Source organism: Rousettus aegyptiacus, unplaced genomic scaffold (genome assembly GCF_014176215.1).
Source record: "Rousettus aegyptiacus isolate mRouAeg1 unplaced genomic scaffold, mRouAeg1.p scaffold_m13_p_1, whole genome shotgun sequence".
NCBI lineage: Eukaryota > Metazoa > Chordata > Mammalia > Chiroptera > Pteropodidae > Rousettus > Rousettus aegyptiacus.
The window spans coordinates 98,167,216-98,186,876 of NW_023416284.1; the positions used below are offsets into that span (position 1 = coordinate 98,167,216).

At 39.6% G+C, this 19,661-nt stretch overlaps 1 protein-coding gene across 1 annotated transcript; it reads right to left on the reverse strand.

Annotated features, from left to right (window-relative positions):
• Window positions 1-8,269: 8,269 nt before the first annotated feature.
• Window positions 8,270-16,788, reverse strand: TREML4 (triggering receptor expressed on myeloid cells like 4). Its single transcript, XM_036235688.1, is given in 6 exon segments — window positions 8,270-8,345; window positions 15,239-15,326; window positions 16,279-16,454; window positions 16,456-16,510; window positions 16,513-16,567; window positions 16,780-16,788. Coding segments are annotated over 6 exon segments (459 nt in total).
• Between the last annotated feature and the right edge of the window lie 2,873 nt (window positions 16,789-19,661).

Here is a 19,661-nt window from a genome sequence, read left to right on the forward strand (position 1 = left end):
CACACTGGCGGAGCCAAGGAGGGGGTTTCTAAACAAGATTTAACCATTGATCAATGTAGGGAAACTGATTGGGATATCCCGGGTTTCCTGTGACAATCTACCAAACATTCCTCACTAAACCCCTGTCAAAAGAACCCTCCGGAGGCCAGTTTACACCAAAAGATGGCCACTCAGCTTCACGCAATGTTCTTAGTCTGCCTGGAGAAAACTTTATGCCATAGTCAGCTCCCTCTACAAACCCTTCTTTGAAATATTGCAGGAGACACCCCAAGGGTGTCTTGTGTGAACTCGGGCCTCCTCTCATCGCTTGCACAGAAAACACAAGACATACACTCTTACTGGGGTGTAGGTGGACCCTGAGAGGTCCGCCACCTACAACCTAGACAAGACCAAAGACAATAGACAGAACCCGATAACAGGGCACAGGAGGCAGTGTCCCGCGGCCCGGCCATGGTCCGGGAGATATGACTGCATCCAGTCTCTCCACGGACCCCCAAGGACTGGTCAACAGAAACAGAAAGGTACCTTTTATCTAGATGTCGAGGCCTTGGAGATTCTCATCGGGACCAGGAACAAAGAGTGTGTCCTAAAAGTTGCGTCCTTGATGATTGCATTGACCCCATCATGGCATTCAAGGGCCCTGGAATGTTTCAGGGTGGCCACCACTTTGAAACCATAACAGCGACAGCAACCGCTTCGGTCCGGTCTTAGATCTCAGGGCCACTCCCTGACATCTCGCTGGAGCCTCGAAATGTTGTAGCCACCAGCCCCCAATAGACACATGGACCACCAGAAATCAGTGAGTTATAGGAAACACACTCTTTATTCACCCAGCTGGGTCTGCCAGGAGTACACAGACCCCAAATCAAGCAGCCCCGAAATGTAGAGGTACAGAGTTTTTAAGCCCTAAACCCCATTCTTCATCCTGTTTGAACACACAAGTCTGTTTTTCTTCTTTTTACTAACTGTCAACCCACAGGTCGGTTGTGCAAGCAGGGGGTACAGAAGCAGAAAACTTATTGTTAGAGCATTATGTTCTCACGGGCGACGGCCAAATAGTAATTTTCCAGCCAGCACAGTATCACTGGACCTAGATCAAGGTATTGGCAGGGCTGCAGTTCGTCTGGAGACTCTAAGGAAGAATTCACCACTTATCTCCTCCAGTTTAAGGTGAATGCTAACATTCCTTGGCTTGAGACTCTATCACCCCAGTCTTCAACGCCAGCATCTCCAAACTCTCTCTGCTCCATCATTACATTACTTTCTCCTCTGGGTGTTCAAATCCCCCTCTGCTTTCCTCTTATAAGGATACACGTAATTGCATTTAGCACCCATGCACATAATGTAGGATAATCTTCCCAGCTCAAAATCCTGAACTTAATCACATCTGCAAAGGCCCATTTTCACTATATGAGGTCACATTCACATGTTCCAGATATTAGGGCATGGACATCTTTCGTGAAACCATCTACTGTCTATCTTTATAGACTTATCTAATTTGGGTGTTTCAGAAAACCATAATTACACACTATATGGTCCTTTGCAACTGTGTTTTCAAGATTTGTCCATGTTGTACAGTACTTACCACACCAAACTATATCAATACTTCATTTCTTTAAATAGCTGAGTAGAATTTCATTGTATGTCTATACATTTTATTTATCCATTCATTAGTCAATGGGCATTTAATTTATTTCCATTGTTTGGCTATTATGAACAATGCTACTATAAACATTTGTGTACAAGTTTTTGTGTGGATGCACTTTCATTTCTCTTGAGGAAATAATCCGGAGTGAAATTTCTGGATCATATGATGATTCTATGCTTATCTGTTTTTTGTACCTTCCAAATTGTTTTCCAACGTGGCCACACCATTTGACACACTCACCAACAATGTATGAGAGTTCTAATTTCTCTGCACTCTCTAATACTTGTAACTTGTCTGTCTTTTTTTCTGATAGTCCTCCTAGTGGGTATGAAGGGTCGTGGTTTTAATTTGTATTTACCTAGAAACTGATGATCCTGAGCATCTTTTTATGTGCTCATTTGGCATTTGTATATCTTCTTTGGATAAATGTTTATTCAATTCTCTTGTCCAATTTTAGGTGGGTTATTTGCCTTCTTAGCACTTGAAAAATGTTGTGCCACTTAATTATGACCTTCATGGTTTCAAAATGAGAAAGAAAGTCTGTAATTAAGATTGGTGTTCCTTTCTAGGTAATGCATTGTTTCTGTCTGGCTATTTTTAAAGGTTTGGTTTTGGTTTTGGTTTGGGGTGTTTTTGCTTGTTTGTTTGTTTTGTCTTTCGTTTTCAGGAGTTTACCTTTGATATCTCTTGATAAATGTTTTTTTGGGGGGTGTATCCTATTTGGAGCTCTCTGAGCTTCCTGGATCTGTAAGTTTATATCTTTTGTCAAATTTTGGCAGTTTTAAATCATTATTTCCTCAAATATCTTGTCAGTCCATGCTCTTTCTCCTCTCCTTCTGGGACTCTGATGATGTAAATGTTAGCCCCTTTCTTATTGTCCCACATATTACTGAAGCTCTGCTAATTTATTTCAGTCTATATTTTTCTGTTGCTCAGATTGAATAAATTCTATTGATCTGTCTTCAAGTTTACTAAGTCTATCTTGTCATCTCCACTTAACAATAGAGTCCATTCAATAAGCTTTTTATTCTGGTTAGTGTATTTTAGCTTCCACATTTCCTTTTGTTATTAATTTCTAATTTGATTCCATTGTCATTGGAGAATAGACGCTTTATAATTTCAAAGGGCTTGTTGTTACTGCCACCAAAGGCACATGGAAATGTTAGTTGGTACACTTGTCGTGGAGGCAGGTGTGGGACGGCCCGGGGCCTTTGCTGCTATTACTGCTGCCAGTGGATCAGACCGCATGCTGTCCTCTCCAACACCTAGTCCAGGGAAATGGGGGATAATAAGCAAACTCAAGGAACTGACCAAGTTGTTCACAAGTCCTGAGGTCTCTAGCCAGCTGCCCCCTCTACCTGACTTTTAGAATCCTTTTGTCATAATCTCCTGAGTAATCGACAGGATATTTAGTTGTATTTAGAGATGAACTGGAAAAAGTGAGTCTAGCCCATCTCATTCTGGAACCAGAAATTATTTGTATTTTTATCATTGAATTGTAAGAGTTCTTTATATATTTTATATATGAGACATATGGTTTGCAAATATATTTTTCCAGTTCTATGGGCTGCTTTTTTCACTTTCATGATGGCATTATTTTTCAATGCAAAAGTTTTAAAATTTGATGAAGTCCAATTTATCTATATTTTTTGTCACGCATGCTTTTGATGTCATATTTTAAAAATCACTGTCTAACCCAAGGTCACAAAGATTTACTCCTATGTTTTCTTCTAAAAACTTCATAGTTTTAGCTGTTACTATGAAGTTTTAGCTGTAAATGGATCATTTAAGTCTATGATCCATTTTGAGTTAACTTTTATGTATGATGAGGTATGAGAATAATTTTATTTTATTTTTGCATGTGGATATCCAGTTGTTTTGATCTGTTCAAACCATTTGTTGAAATGACAATTTTTTCCCTATTGAATTGTTTTGACACCACCGTCAAAAATCAATTGACCATAAAGGTTAGGGATTATTTTCACACTCTCAATTCTATTCCTTTGATCTTGTCTGGTTTTAAGCCAGTACCACACTGTCTTGATCACTATAGTTTCAGAATAAGCTTTGAAACCAAAGCATGAGTTCTCCTGTTGCAGAAATGTTGCAAAACTAGACTGGCGAGAAACCAAGTACCACTAAGAGAATTGGAGAACTCAGGTTTATTATGTTGGTGATCCCAGAAGAGCTAGCACTCTGAAGATCTGGGCCCTGAGCTCAGGGGCAATTTTGTTTTATATGTGTGCTGTTAAGCTGGCATGGGCTGATAGGTTGATTTGTCCTCAGATGGTTACAGACTGCGGAAGTTGCTATGAGCTATAGGCAGTTACAGAGCATGAGATTTTCAAACAGGAATTTAGGTAATATGTCTGTTATCTGGTATCAAGACAGAACAATCAAAGGGGAGGGTGAGTCTTCAGTTGGTCTCCAGATAACTCTGCCCTTCGGCCTGTGTAGTAACTATGTCCACAGAAGCAGAACAAAGAACTGATTACGAGGTTAGCCATTTGAGTGGAAAATTCCTCTTCACGCCAACTTTGTTCTTTTTCCAGACTGTTTTGGCTGTTCTAGGTCATTTGCATTTCCATATGAATTTTAGGATCAGCTTGTCAGTTTCTCAAAAGAGCTGCCTAGGATTTTGATAGGGATTGTGTTGGATCTAGAGATGTATAAAGGATGTATAATCCTTTTTTATATTTTGCTGGATTTAGTTTACTAGTATTTTGTTGATATTTTTTGCATGTATTTTCATAATAGATATTGGTCTGTAGTTGTGATGTCTTTGGTTTTGTTATCAGGGTAATAGTGGCCTCATATAATGAGTTAGAATGTGTCCTCTTGTATATTATTTTGGAAAAATTGAAAAGAATTTATAATAATTGTTCTTTAATATTTGATGGAATTCACCAGTGAAGACATCAAGGGCTAGGATTTTCTTTGTGGGAAGTGATTTATATTACTAATTCAATCTCTTTATTGTAATTCTATTCAGACTTGGATTTTTCTTGCTTTTGTCAGCCTCAGTAGTTTGTCCATTTCACCAAAGTTAGACAATTTCTTGGCATAAGGTTTTTCATATTATTTCTTTATAGTCCTTTTTATTTCTCTAAGATTATTAGTAGTGCCCACCTCTCTTCATTCTTGGTTTTAGTAATTTGAGTCTTCTCTCTTTTAGCTTAACCAGCCCAGCTAATAACTTACCAACTTAGTTGATCTTTTAAAAGAGTCCACTTTTGGTTTCATTGAGGTTATCTACTCTTTTTTGCTTTTTTTTCTATTTTATTTCCTCCCTATCTTTTCTCTATTATTTCCCTCCTTCTCTTTGATTTGAATTTAGTTTTCATTTCCTATTTATAGTTGCTTAAACTGGAAAGTTTTGTAATTGGTTTGATATCCTTCTTCTTTTCATAATATAAGCATTTTCAGCTATAAATTTCTAAAGACTGATTTAGTTGAATTCTACAAGTTTTAGCATATTATATTTTTGTTTAAATCCATCTCAGAATATTTTTTAATATCCTTTGTGATTTCTTCTTTGACCCATTGATTATTTAAGTATGTGTTGTTTAATTTCCACCTATTCGTAAATTTCCAAATTTTACTATTGTTATTGATTTCTAATTTAATCCTTTTGCAGTTAGAAAACATACTTTGTATGATTTAAAACCATTTAATTTTATTGAGGCTTGTTTCACGGCCTAGTATATGATCTATTTTATGCTACATGCACTTGAAAAGAGTCTGTGTTCTGCTATTTTGGCAGGGGAGTGTGTCACAGATGTTGGTTAGATAGATCTAGATGGTGTATTGTTCAAGTCTTCAATTTCATTGTTGATCCTCTGCCTCGCTGTTATATCAGTTATTAAAAGTGGGATATGAAATCTTCGATTAATACCATTTATTTGTCTATTTCTCCCTTTATTTCTGTTAGTTTTCATTTTGTATATTTTGGGGCACTGCTCTTAGGTGTATATATACGTTTATAATTTATATATCTTCCTGATGGATTCATTTTCTTGTCATTCTAAAATATTTTTTTGTCTCTAATAACATCTTTATAAATTTTTATTAAAATTTATCTGATATTGACATAGCCATACCGGCTGTCTTTTGGTTACTGTTTGTGTTGTATATTTTCCCATCCTTTTACATGTAATCTATGTGTGTCTTTGAATATAAAATATGTCTCTTGTAAACAGAATATAGTTGGTTCATGTTCTTTTTTCCTTTCTTCCAATCTTGGCTTTTTGATCGGAGTGTTTAATCAATCTCCATCAGGATCTATGTCTTCCATTTGACTGTTTCTTTTCTACATGTCTTATGCAATTTTTGTTTCTCTATTCTTCCATTACTGTCCTCTCTTGTGTTAAACAGATACTTATTGTATACCATTTTAACGCCCTTATTATTTTTCCCCCATTATAAAAAAAATTTTAATAGTTGTCCTGGGGATTTCATGTGGCATCTTAAGAATTTTTTTTCACTCTAGCTTCGTTTCCTCCATACCTCCTTTTTGCTGGTATTGCCATATAAATTACATCTTTAAACATTATAAGCCCATCAACACAGTTTTATAGTTACTGCTGTATGCAATTGTCTTTTAATCAGATAGGGGAAGAGTTATTAACAAAATAAGACATTTAGACTCTCTTTTATATTTACTCATGTAGTTATCTTTCTAGTGTTCTTTATTGCTTCGTATGGTTTCAAAATATTATCTACTGTCTTTTCATTTCAGCCCCACAGAGTCCCTTTAGTATTTCTTTAAGGGCAAGTCCGCTAGCATAGAATCCTCTCAGCTCTCTTTTAATATTTCCTTCATTTTAGAGTGATAGTTTTGCTAGATATATAATTCTTTGTTTCTAGTTTCTTCCTGCTACAATAACAAATTCGTAAGCATAGCCGGAAGTGTTTAACACTCATTATTGATAATGAGCAAAACACACTGACAAAAAAAATCAGTAGAGATATAAAATATTTGAACAAACTATCAATCAACTGGACCTAATTGACACTTATACACCTAATAACTGAAAAATACACATTATTTTCAAGTGCATATTTTATGACATATGCTGGGCCACACTATACAACTCAATCAATTTTAAAATATTGAAGTCATATGGAGTGTGTTCTGGAAGCTTTATAGTACTAACCTTTACATTTAGGTTTGTGATCTATTTTGAATTAATTTTCATATATCATGTGAGGTAAGAGTTGAAGTTTACTTTTGGCCTAAAGGACACGCTATTGTTTAAGCATTAATGTTTTTAAAAGACTTTTCCCATTTAATTACATCTAGCAAAAATTAATTAGCCATATATGTGGGTTTATATCTGGACTAATGAGAAAACAACAATTTAAAATAGGAGTAATATTGTCAGAGAGATAAGAAACAATGTTAGAAGCATGGAACAGGAGCAAGCGTTAATGAAAAGAATTAATTAGAGATGCTGATTTATGAAAAGTAAAATTACTGAAATGAATTCTGTAAGTAACAACAAATAGCAGAAGAACAAATTGGTGAGAAAAAGATAAGAGTCAAAGAATACAACCAGAAGGCATTAAGAAGGGGTAAAGAAAAAAAAAGTATAAGAGAAAAATTAAGAGGTATCAAGGACAGATATAGAAATTCAACATCTCCTCAATGAAGTCCTAAAAGTAGAAAAAAAGATAAATGGAGGAGAGGAATTATTTGAAAAATAATACTGAAATTTAAAGAAATATGAAAGACATCAGATTAAATGTGTTCAGAGTTCCCAATAGAATGAATAATTTAAAACCTCACATTAAGACACATTATAATAAAAATTTCAAGTAGAAAATTCTAAAGTGTTCCAGCAATATAAGAATTCAGTTAAAATGAACAAAATTCAGAGTGATATTAGACTTTTCCAATAGTAACACTGGAGGTAAGACAGTGATGTGATAATATCTTCACAGTTTTTTAAGAAAAAATTTTAGACACTAGTTTAAACATAGAGTTTATTGCAAGATTGAAAATAGTGGTGAAGGGAATTACACAATTTTGAGACCAAGACTGTTAAGATGAAATATTTAAAAGTCATAGCTAATTGCTAGTTCTTAGTTTACTTTTATTCTATTGTTAATGTTTTTAAAATGAATCTCAATGTTTCTGTACTGTTAAAATGGCCTTGACCAAATCATTTACAGTTGTAGAAGTTCGATAAATCAATATCTTCAGCCATATACAACTGAAAACCAAATAGCCGTGGCTTCAACAGGAGTGTTTTTATGTATTATTTTAATTATGAAGTTTACCAAGCATGCACAAAAATAGAGACTATAATACATCTAACCCCCATGGACCATCACTCCACATTTAAAAAAAAAAATTCCATAGGCAGTGCTGTGTACTTCATACAGATTCACAACAGGAAGTACCTCATCTCTAGTTGTCTAGATTAGTGGCTCAGGTGTCCTTTTCATCTCATTTTAAGACATCCGGGATGGTAGGAAAGGAAGGCCAATGGGCCACGTCTGCCATCTTGCTCAGGTTCCCCCTACACATTTCAGTTTAAAGATTTGAATTCAAGTACAAGAGGAAGTACATGTAATTTTTAGGTAGCACAGAGGTGTTAGGATCGCAGAAGGAGGAACTCACAAGGCCATAGGGGATAAGCGGTTTTTACTGTAGCAGAGTGACAGCCTGGCTGAGCCGAAGATGGCATCAGCCCTGAAAGCAAGGGGACCTGAAACTTAAAAGGGGCTTGAGGTGGGCTTTTTTGGTGGGAATATTTTGCGCAGGTAAATTGGCGGGTGAGGGAGGAGAGTTCAGTGAAATGGGAAGTGAGCATGTAGCATTGCCAGCCCGAAGCAAGGTCTGGTTCCCAAACAAAGGTAAGGGAGGAGTCTGGTTCCCACACTGTGGGGGCTTGGGATTGGGCCCTCCTGAACCTGGAAACAGGAAACATGAAATCGAGGTACTCAAATGAGGTGAGGGTAAGAGACTGCGGGAGTCCCTGGGGAGAAGGAACAGAGACATAGGAGAGGAAGGTGCTAAGTTGGGCTTTGGCCCATGGAGCAGAGGTGCTGACCCAGACACAGGTAAACTTTCCATGGGTGGTCCATTTGCAGAAGGGTCAGGGCTAGGGAGGCAGTTCTCTGAGTTCTTAGTATCTGGATGAAGGGTCACCACAGGTGAACTCAAAAGCTGGGGGTTGTCTCCAACAGGCTTGGGCACTGACTTTTCTTCATAGGGCTGTGGTAACCGAATAGTTAGAGTGGCTCCCAATAGCTGGTCAGGGGGAGAATGGGGATTCATCCTGCATCCACAGATGAGGCTAGATGCATCAAAAGGGCCTGGGGCCTAGTTCTGGGCAGGCACAGTCAGAAACCTCTGTCACTGCTGTCTGCACCCCATCCCCCACCACACAAACACCACTCCCATATTTAATTTTATGACCCTAAGGGGGGAAGATAAGGAGGAAATTAACAAATTTAAGTGAATCCTTTCCCCACTGTCTTTCCCTGACCTTCCTCTGACCCTGTCCCTGTTACCAGGTCCTTTTCTCTCCATCCCTTCTCCCTTTCACCTACTTCTATCCATGACCCTTCCTGTTCCCTAAACTTTCTTCATAATTCTCAACGTTCTCCTCCTGCCCTCCTTTCTCTTAAGTTAGAGGCAGAGCCTCTGATGGGGGCTCTGGGAAGGCAACTGTCTGTCTCTAAGGTTCGTTACTTTTGAATGGGAGCAGGTAACATCAGAATAAAAAGCTGAATATTTAGATTAGACTCAGTTATAGTTTTTTCTACCTTTTTTCTCTATGGTTCCTTCTTCCTGGCCATCTTTCCTGAGACAGAAGCCGTCCCCAGCTCTGTTGCTTCCCTGCCCCAGTCAAACCAGGCCCACTCACCCAGTTCCCTGCACCTACAGCTTAGAAGGATAAACGAGACTGAGAGCACCAGGCCCTTGGCCATGAAGAGTCCACAAGGCATGGCAACAAGGAATCTGGAGGCAGCTGAACCAGCGGAGAAAAGGAAACTTGGTTTCCTCGTGGGAGGAAGGTGAAAGGAGAATGGATCTGGGCTGGGATGTCAGCTGTTTTTGTAATGTCCCTGAGCCAGGCCCCTTGTTGCTGGAGCTTGTTTGTACATATAAGAACCACCCTGAACTGACTGTGCAGGGGGAATGGTCTCAGGAGTGGGGGACGGGGTCACAGGATTCTCTCTGGGCCTATCAGCAGACCCAGTCATAGGGAACCCAGGATGAAGAAAAAGGCTGTCTCCAGGAAGAGATAAGGATCAGAGTTCAGTGGGATGGGAGAGATAGAGGCAGGGGAGTAGGAAGATTCTCACCAGGTTAAAAAGACAGGGCTGTCAGGTTGGACCATCAGTAGGAGGCTACTGAGGCCAGAAAAAAAAAAAAAAGGCAGATATTCTGGGGCAGGGAGGCCCCAGAATCAGAGCTAGGTAGACCAGGTATTAGAGTCATGCAGAGGGCCCCGGGGAGGGCTCTCAGATCCTAGAAGTCTGGGGCCTGGGGCTTTACCCTCTCTCTGTTTCTAAGTGGCTGGGTGACAGTTTTGGACTGTCTGCATAGGATCTCTGGGCCTCATTCCTTCAGCTGTGATGTCTTGGAAAGTCCCTAACCTGCTTTGGGCTCTGAATTCTAAGAGGCTCCTCCTCACATCTGTGGCGCTGTCAAGGAGGGAGCAATGACTGTGACTGTCTACACTCTCGTCGGGGTTCCTACGTGACACAGCATCTTACTGTGTCCTCATTTTGCCACTTGAAAAGGCGTCAAGTGGCATTTCATGGTTGTTTTAATTGACATTTCTTTGATTACTAACAAGCGTCATCATCACTCTAGGACCTCCTCCTCCATAAACCGCTTTTCACATGCTTTACCCATTTCCACTGTAATGCCTGTCTTTCTCTTGTTGAGGAGCATAACTCCTTGTATGTTACAGATGGTACTGCTGTGTTGGTTTCACACGTCGTCAGTGAATTTTCCCTGGTCCATCATCTGTTTGGTAACTTTTCCCATAGTGTTATTCATTGAACAGAATCCTTTGATCTTGATGTCATCGAATTATTTTTCGCCTTATGATTTGTGCTTTTGAAGCTTTGAATGAGAAGTCCTTCCTCATCCCTAGGTCACACAGTTTTTTTTCTATTAACATAATAATTTTATTTTTCACACGTATATCTTGGATCAACCTGGAATTCATCTTTGTATTTAGTGTTAGGTAGGAATCTAGTGTTTGGGGTTGATAGTTTTTTATATTTTTCATGTGCTCTGTCAGTTTTCTCAAAGACATCTACCAAATAATGGGCACTTTGCCCCATTGATTTGTGATGCTTCCTTATCATAAAGGTTTTATTTTTGTCATTTGATCTGCCATCTCAAACCCTTGCTCAACTCTCATGAGATCTAATAGTTTGCGGTTTCTGCTTACTTTTTTCTAAGTAAATGACAATTTTAGGTACTTTTCCTCTCTAATCTTTTTTCATCTTATCTGTTTTCCTTTTCCTATGGCATTGGCCAGGACCCCTAATACTATCTTAAGCATTAGTAGTAGCTATGGAAATCCTTGATTTGGATGTTCACTTTCTCCACTAATATTTACTGTACTCTTTGTTAGACAGTCCTCACCAAGTCATTTTGTCCTGTTTCTCATTTACGAAGGGTTTCTTTTTCTTATAATAATAAATGTATTGAACTTTTCCAGATGCTTTTCTTGCATCAGTTGACTTTTTTCCTGTGGTTTATTAATTTGGTTCATTTTCATGGATTTGGTCCTGGGATAAACCCCACATGATCATAATACATTCATTTTTAACACACTGTTAACTCAGCTAGCTAATATATTTATATCCTTTTTTTACTCCATGTCCATCAGAGAAATTAATTTATAATTTAATTCTCCAGTATTATTCTCCACTGGTTTTAAGATTAAGATGACATTAGCCTCTCAAAATGAGCTAGGCAGCTTTGGCTTTTCTATTTTCTGCAAAATCTCGTATAAAATATGAATCAAATATTTCTTAAAAGCTGGTGATACCATAAAATTATCTGAGTCATGAAATTTCCATCAAGATAGGTTTTATCTAATATTTCGATTTCTTTAATATTTGTTAATCTATTTATTAATCTATAAAAAGCATTTTACATACTTTTTTTGGAATTTGTCCACCCCTGGGATTTCAAAAAGTATTTGTTCAGGATAAGTGTATTTAAAAATCTTTTTAGAGTGTGGGGTTATTTTCTTCCTTTCTTTTGGTTTGTAGTTTTTTATTTATCTTCATTGAGTCTTGTCAGAAGTAGGCCTATCTTATTAACCCTTCGAAGAACTAATTATGAGTTTTCTTAATCTCCATTTTTTTAATCCTTATAATTGATTCCAAACCCTCATCATTATTATTTTTCTCCTTACATTTCTTCAGACTTGCTCCATTGCTCACTTTCCACCTTCTTGAGTTGAATATTTAGCTCATTTGTTTTTAACCTTTTAAATTTCTGCTTTTAAAGTTATTAATTTCCCCTCTAAATATTAACCATGCCCCATAAACTTGATATGTAGGCTTTACATTATAATGTATTTTATTGTAAACTTAATGATTTATATAACATCATATATTAAATCTTAATAACTATTACTTTGTTTCAAAACATACTATTTTAACTTTACTTATATGCATTCTTAACTTTATTATATTGCTTAGAGAATACATTCTGTATCATAGTAATTCTATGGAATTTTTTAAGTGTCTTTTATTGCTTCAAACAAGGTCTACTTTTGTAAATAGTCTATGTTTATTTGAAACAATATATATTATCTGTTTTTATTTATATAGTGTGTTTTATATATGTGTGTATAGCACACACATATATATAATCTATTTTATTAAATATTCCTAATACATTTATATAGTTGAAAACATTTTTAAAATGTAAATACATATTTTATATATTTATATTATTTGTTTAAAATATAGTTTAATATATTGTAAATATATATCAAAATATACATACCACGATTATAAATATTATATAAATATGTGTGATACCTGGTATTTTTTAATCATCTAGTTTAGAACTTAGATTCCTAAGTTTATTTTTTGTTTCATTGATCTATAATCTTTTAAGAGAGAAGTGACTCTCCAACTATATCTGTTAATGATCTACTTCTTGCATTTTTGGTGGTTTGCTTGATATATTTTATGGCCATAAATTTAGGTAATATATGTTTATAATGGTTCTATTTTCTTATTCAAGTGTGTCTTTTATCAATATTTATTATATATCTTTGTCTCATAATATATTTTACCTTAAATGCTATTATTTTGTTCAATATTAAGATTGCTACTACAGTTTATTTTGTTTCACATTAGCCAGGGATACTTTTTAACTTTTCATTTTTAATCTTTTAAAATCTTTTTTTAAGCGTATCTTTTGTAGACAGTTTTTAAAAACCCAAACTGCGAGTCTCTATTCTTATTTTATGAGTTTAACCCACTTAAATTTTTTGGAACTGCCTTTTATATTAGGATTTATTTTTGCCTTCTTATTTCACTTTTTCCATTTATTGTAATTTTCTAAAAATTATTTTCTTGCTTTCCTTTGGATAGAACTATATTTTGCTGGTTTAAGGGGTACGCATTGTGTTTACTTAACTGAAAACTCATGTTTATATTGGTTTACTTGAGTCGCTGCTTTAAACTTGTTGCTATATGCATGTTGCCTCTCACGAGACTAGGATGTAACCATCCTCATGTCCTTCTGACCTCTTCTCTTCACTCCATGTTGATGTTGCCTAGAATGTCATTTTTCAATTGTCATGGATAGATTGTCTCTATTTCTTCATTTTGATTCTAGCTGCCTTTTTTAAAGACAAAAAGAGACTTTACCAAGGTGCTCGTTCACACCTACTTTCTCGCCTCTTGTAGCATCTCCTGGATGTGTTTTTCATCTTAATCGAGTACTTTCTCCAAGAGCATTTTCCGTGGGGCTCTTTGTATGTGTCAAAACTTCTAGGCCTTAGAAGTCCCAAAGTATTATATTTTTTCCTTTAAATGACAGTGTGGCTGGATATAAAATTTTAGGTACAAGTTTCTTTAATAGTTTAAAAATAGTACTCAGTTATCTTCTTGCATCCAGTGTTCGTTCCTCTTAAGAAGTCTGATGTGAATCTAATTCTTGTTCTTTTGTAGGTCATTTGAAAGTCTTTAAAATTTTCTCTTGGTCTTTGATGTCTTTCACATCATGGGTCCAGGGCTGTGTGTGTGTGTGTGTGTGTGTGTGTGTGTGTGTGTGTGTGTGTGTTTCCTATTTTGTCTGAGATCTTTCCTTTTTCTATGCGTCTCAGAGATTTATATTCTTCAAATAGTTTTTCTTTCCTATCTTTTCTTTCACACAGGGCTTCTTAATAACCATATATCAGTACACCTACTTTTTCATGTCTTTTTACTTCTCTCTGATTTTCAAATTTCCTGACCTTTTCCAGGAACTATTTGAGAGAATTCCTCACCTTTTCATCCAGCTAACTCTCCAGCCACATCTGTAATTTATTTATCACATACATTGTGGTCATTATTTCAACTATAATATCTTTCACAACCAATATTACCATTTAGCAGTTTGAATGGTTCTTGATCTTAGTTCACATAGTCTATGTCTTCTCTTACCTCTTTAGCTATATTGATTACACTTAGAATGATAGTACTGTCGATTCCCATAGTTCTGCTCTGAATGGTTTCTCTTGTTTGGTGAGTCATCATTCTTTAGAGGTAGTAGTTCTCCTGAGATGCAAATTGTTTTGGCTTGTGAATTCAGATTCCTCAGGAGTTATCATATACCCAGTCTGGTCATAAGTAATAGGGTGGAAAAAACCAAACAAAAGAAAACTAAATCCTTTTATCTAGTGAGTTTTAAAAGTGGGAGGAATAAGCCTCAGAACACAGGGGTACCCCCTTCTGTACCCACATTGTTGCCATTCTCATCCTCTGGTCAGGGTTTCGACTTTAAACTCTAGGAAATACTCCTTCTTTTGTAATTCACCTGCCTTGGCGAGCGAAGAAGGAAGGGGTTAGGGAGCAAATGCCCATGGGCAGTTCGCCATCTATTTTCATCAATACTCCACTGCTTTTTCTGTGCCTCATGATCCCCTAGAGCACTTGTAAGCTACGCTGTTGCTGCCTTTTCTAGGGTGAAGGGGAGGCCACGACGGTCTTAAAGCCCATAACTGCAAGCGTCAAGAACAGAACTAAAAGACTCCTCTCACCTGTTTCTTGCTATGTCTTCAGCCACCATCTGCCGAGGCAGTGGTTACTCTCTCCATACCCCCCATTCAACACACACCAACACAGCCTCCAGCTCTCATATCATTTTGCTTCCATTTGATCTCATTCCAGAAATCCAATCTAACTGTCTTTTCTATAGTTCCCTCTGAGTTAATGACCCATATTATCCTCCTCATTCCTCTCACCCCAACTTCGTGTCTGAGCTTCAGATGCTCCTCTGCAGCACCCCATGCTTTACCATCTTGAAAGAATTTTTGTTTTCTTCTCATGACTCTGGCCATCCCTTCCCAGGATCCCTTCCTTCTGGTGACACCCCAGACCTACCTGTGCTCAGAGCCATTGAGGGAAGGTGAGCCAGAGGTCCCCTCTGGAGAAGTGATCAGAACCAAGGAGGACACAAAGAAAACAATGGCTGCTCAGAAGACTAAACTATAGAATAGGATTGGCCAAAAAAAAATGTGTCAGGAAGGAAGAGGGGGCAGAGTCAGCTCCTTAGGGTCCCTCAGGCCAGGGGTACCTGGGGCCTGGGATCTTTACAACAAACTGGAGATCAGGCTTGCACGGGGCCCAAAGTGAGGAGAGTTTCTCCCTGAGCTGGTGGGAAGCAAGGGGCAGGGCTGAGACATGCAAGTCCGGGGTCTTCCCCGACAGGCTTGCCTCCTGGGACACCCAGCCTATCTATGACAATCTTTGTGATCAGATCAGATGGTGCACATTTTTCTCCCTGGGTCTTAAGCTTAGCAAGCCCTGAATGTACCTTCCTACTAGCCCAGGCTCCAGGGGTTCTGACCCTAGAGGCAAGCCTCCCTGGTCACTCCTTCTCTGAATCTGAGGTTATCCAGGCTGAAGGCCACCCTTCTTCCTTCCTCACAATGAAACCCAGACCCACCTGTACCTTCTAGGAGCCATGTGGGGGTCCGCATAGGTGAAGTGGCCAAGGCTAATGATAAAAGAAAGTAAACAATGACTCCAGAATCTAAAAGACAAAATAAGGTCTGATCCCAAAGCTGTGAGAGGAGGTAGGGGACCCAGATTCAGTCCCTCAAGGCCCTTTAAGCCAGAGGTGACTTGTGCTTAAGGTCTGCATATCAGAGCTGTTGGTGTGTGTATAAAAGAAAAAAGAGTCAGTAAGAGACTCCAAGTTCCTGTCTAGTGGGCCCTGGGCATCTTTTCCTACCAGGTGAGGCCAGGACTGGCAGAGTCAGAAGCGAAAGCCCTTCTCTGGAGATGGGCCCCTCACTCCACCTGGACTAGGGCAGAAGACCTGGGCGGATCTGCAGCATGGAGGGACACAAAGCGGGTGAGTGATGTTTCTTCCGAGGCCTGGGAGAGAGGGGGTGCATTTCCTCAGGAAAGGAGCTCACCTGGAGACACCACCAGGTTGATGTTTCTGAGAATAGTGACCAAGTTGCTGGAAGAGTTGCAGCTTCCACACCAGTAGAGCCCTGAGTCCTCCTCCCGCAGCTGAGTCATGGTGATGATGAAGAAGCCAGCATCTGGTGCATCCCAGATTGTGGGTCGAGAGTCCTGAGGTGCCATTGGGCCTGGAGCTGGTGACCAATGTGGTACAGTCATTTGGAGATGTCTGCAGACACCGGTTTTCTTCTTGCAGGGCACTCTCTTGTGACAGTACTGGCGTTGCACGGAGAGTGTCTACCAGGCCACTTCACGAAGTTCCTCAGGTGCAACTATCCTTCCCCAGGAACCTGGATAACATGACTTCTGGTCAGGTGGACCCAGCCACCCCTGTCAGGGCTGACAGGTAAAGGGAGCAACCTCTGATGCCCACACCCAGAGCATAGTCCCCAAAGCTAGCGCTCTGGTCACAGAGCCACCCTGCTCCCTGCCCCACCTCTCTCCTTCACCGTCGGCATCTCACCTGATTCCAGGAGTACCGGTAGGACAGGTAGCAGGAGCAAGCATGGGGTTCCCCAGGTCATGCCAGCCCGAACCTGCTTCTGATGATAGAGGAAAGAAGGAAAGGAGAGGTTTCTGGGGAGAGGGAACCAGAAGCTGGGTCTGATTCAGCCCCAGTTTCCCAACATCTCTGACCTGGAAGAACTAAGAAAGGTCAGCACCTCAACTGGGGAAGTGAGCAGCCTGAGAGGTGGACCCTGTGGGCAGAGTAGAGGGAGCGGTAGCCAGGCCTAAGTTTGGGCCCGCAGACCTCAGCCCCGCCTCAACTGCTCCCCTTTGCCCAAGTTCTCCCATCTCCATTGCGCCAAACCTTCCACCCATCACAATCTTTCATTGTTGCTGGGGTAACCTCTGGGAATGCCTAAGAAGAAACCATGGTGCAGCAATAGGCTATTCCTCTTTTCTTTTATTCTGTACACTGCCTATGAAAGGTCGAGGGTCCTTTGGTGGACTAACCAGGGATCTGAGTCCCTCCGGTTCCCAGGAGAAGACGGGGACCCCACTCCCAGGCATGGTAGGTCAATGATGTATTTTCACCTTAGGAGGTTTGTGAGGGCTACAGAGTTTCAATTCCAGGAACTGTAAGGAAAGATGGGGCCTGGGATAGGTGGGAAGAAAGAGAGCGCTGAATGGGGATTATCAGAGGGGAGGCCAAGAGAGAGTGAATTAGTCGAGGCAGGGAGGCGGGGAGGAGCATCATGTCCATATCTTCAGTTCCTACTCTTCCTACTCCCTAATAGTGCTCAATCAGTGTTGGTTAAAGGAATTCAAAAATGAATGAAAAGATGGAAAACCTTTTTGTTTTAATGATGTGTGTGTAAAAATGTGTTGAGGACAAAAATGGCCAAAGATGGAACAACCCGAGCAACAAAATAAAATGGTATGGAATTATAACCCAAAGTATAAAATAAATACCCATGAGTTCATATTCATATAAATAAATGATGGAGTAGATAAGCAAGTGGGGAGAATAGACAAATCTTTCATGCAGAAGAATTCCAGATAACTTATGAAGACACTGTGCCTCAAGTGGAGAAGCATAGCTCCCATTCCGTAAGGGTTGTCCATGGTGACTTCCTTCCAAAAAGTGCGATATGGAAAGGAGGAAGAGAATAACTTTACAGTGGACAAAACTGGCAAACACCAGCTCAGCCTCGTGATTGTGGTTGAGATCCACACCGATTATCATGCGGGTAGTATGTGCCCTTGCTTTGATGTGATGAGTATGTCACTTTGCCTTTATAGTCTTCTTCCCTAAAACTCCTACGCTCATGAGAAAAAATATCAAGCAACTCTCGATGAAGAACAATACAAAATACCTGAGCAGTGTTCCTCAAAACTGTCAAAATCTTTTTTTTTTTTAAAAAAAAAAAAAAAGGAAATTCTGAAAAACTGTTTTAGCTAAGAGGACCCTAAGGAGACATGAGGACCAAATGTAATCAGGTATCTTGGATAAGATCCTGGAATCAAAAAAAAAAAAAAAAGATGTTAGATAAAAGCTAAGGAAATCTGAATGAAGTATAGACTCTACTCAAAATAATATGTCTTTATCGATTGACTGTGACAAATATACCATATTAACGTAAGATATTACTAATAGTATAAACTGGGTATTTGGGAACTCTGTAATATCTTCACACTTTTTCTGAAATCTAAAACTATTCTAAAATTTATAAATGTAGACTTCATTTAAAAATATAGAGAGACTATTGTATAAAACCTGTTTATTAACACTTGCTAATAAAGAAAATAGATACTTTTTAAACAATTCGATTAGGCATAAAGAATACACACGGTAGCAATTTCAGCGATCAGTTTATCTAAGGTCTACTTGCTGCACTGCATCCTGACTGAGTGTATCCCACTGGCTGCTGAAATCGAATCACTGGTTTTCCCAGTTGCTTGTAAACTAGCTCTCCTTAGGCACATTCAGTCTTCAGAGAGTGCTGTTCAGATAGTATTGTTTTGCCTCCTTACGATGAGTGGACACTTTGGTCTGCTCAAGACCTCACATGTCCCTGGACCTCCCTGCCCTGGTCCTGCTGTAGAACTGGTCCCTGGGAGACCCAGAGAGAAGGGCGAACACAAGAAAGAGAAGGTGGGAAGGTGGAGTTTCTGAAGCGAATAACCAGAAGGCCTGGAGCCCAAGCTTTCAGTAGGCACCAGGAGGCAGCTCAGGTAAGAGGGACAGGAGAGAGAGGGGTCTACAGCTACTTCCTGTTTGTGGCCAAGTGTCCTCACCATGAGGTCCACCTGAGTGCTCAGTTACCCTCCCTTAACTGGACCGCTTGGCTTGGTTAGATGCTCCAGCTTGCATTAAGGCCCCATAATCTGTGCCCACCACTGTCTCTGGCTCCCGGTGTGTCTAGACCCCTCACGGTCCACTCCTGACTGCCATGCTGGTCCTGCCTCAGACTGTGCTGGAGCTTGTCCCATTCCCCAGCTGCCACAGTGCTTCCAGGGGCTGCTCCCCAACTAGCTTCACTGCGAGGGACCACAAGGGGGCCCTCTTGCAAGAAGCTGGTGCAGAGGACTCAAGCCCGTAGCTAGCTACTACCACCTCAGCCCCTGTTATGGGTATGTAGCATCTGGTCCTGATCCTGGGCTGTTTTTATCACTACCTGTTGTGGATTCTTTTTGTTCCAGACCATGAGTGCCCTGAGGGCCGAGCCAACTTCTCTCATTCCTGTGTGAGCCGTGCCTTCTTCGACCTTACGTCAGTCGTCGTCTGCGTGTGTTCCCTGATCCGATGGTGTGGGTGTCACAGAATACATCTCCAGCCTCTCGTGTTTTTCCTTGTGGAGGCTGAGCTTAACAGTAGACCAGGGGC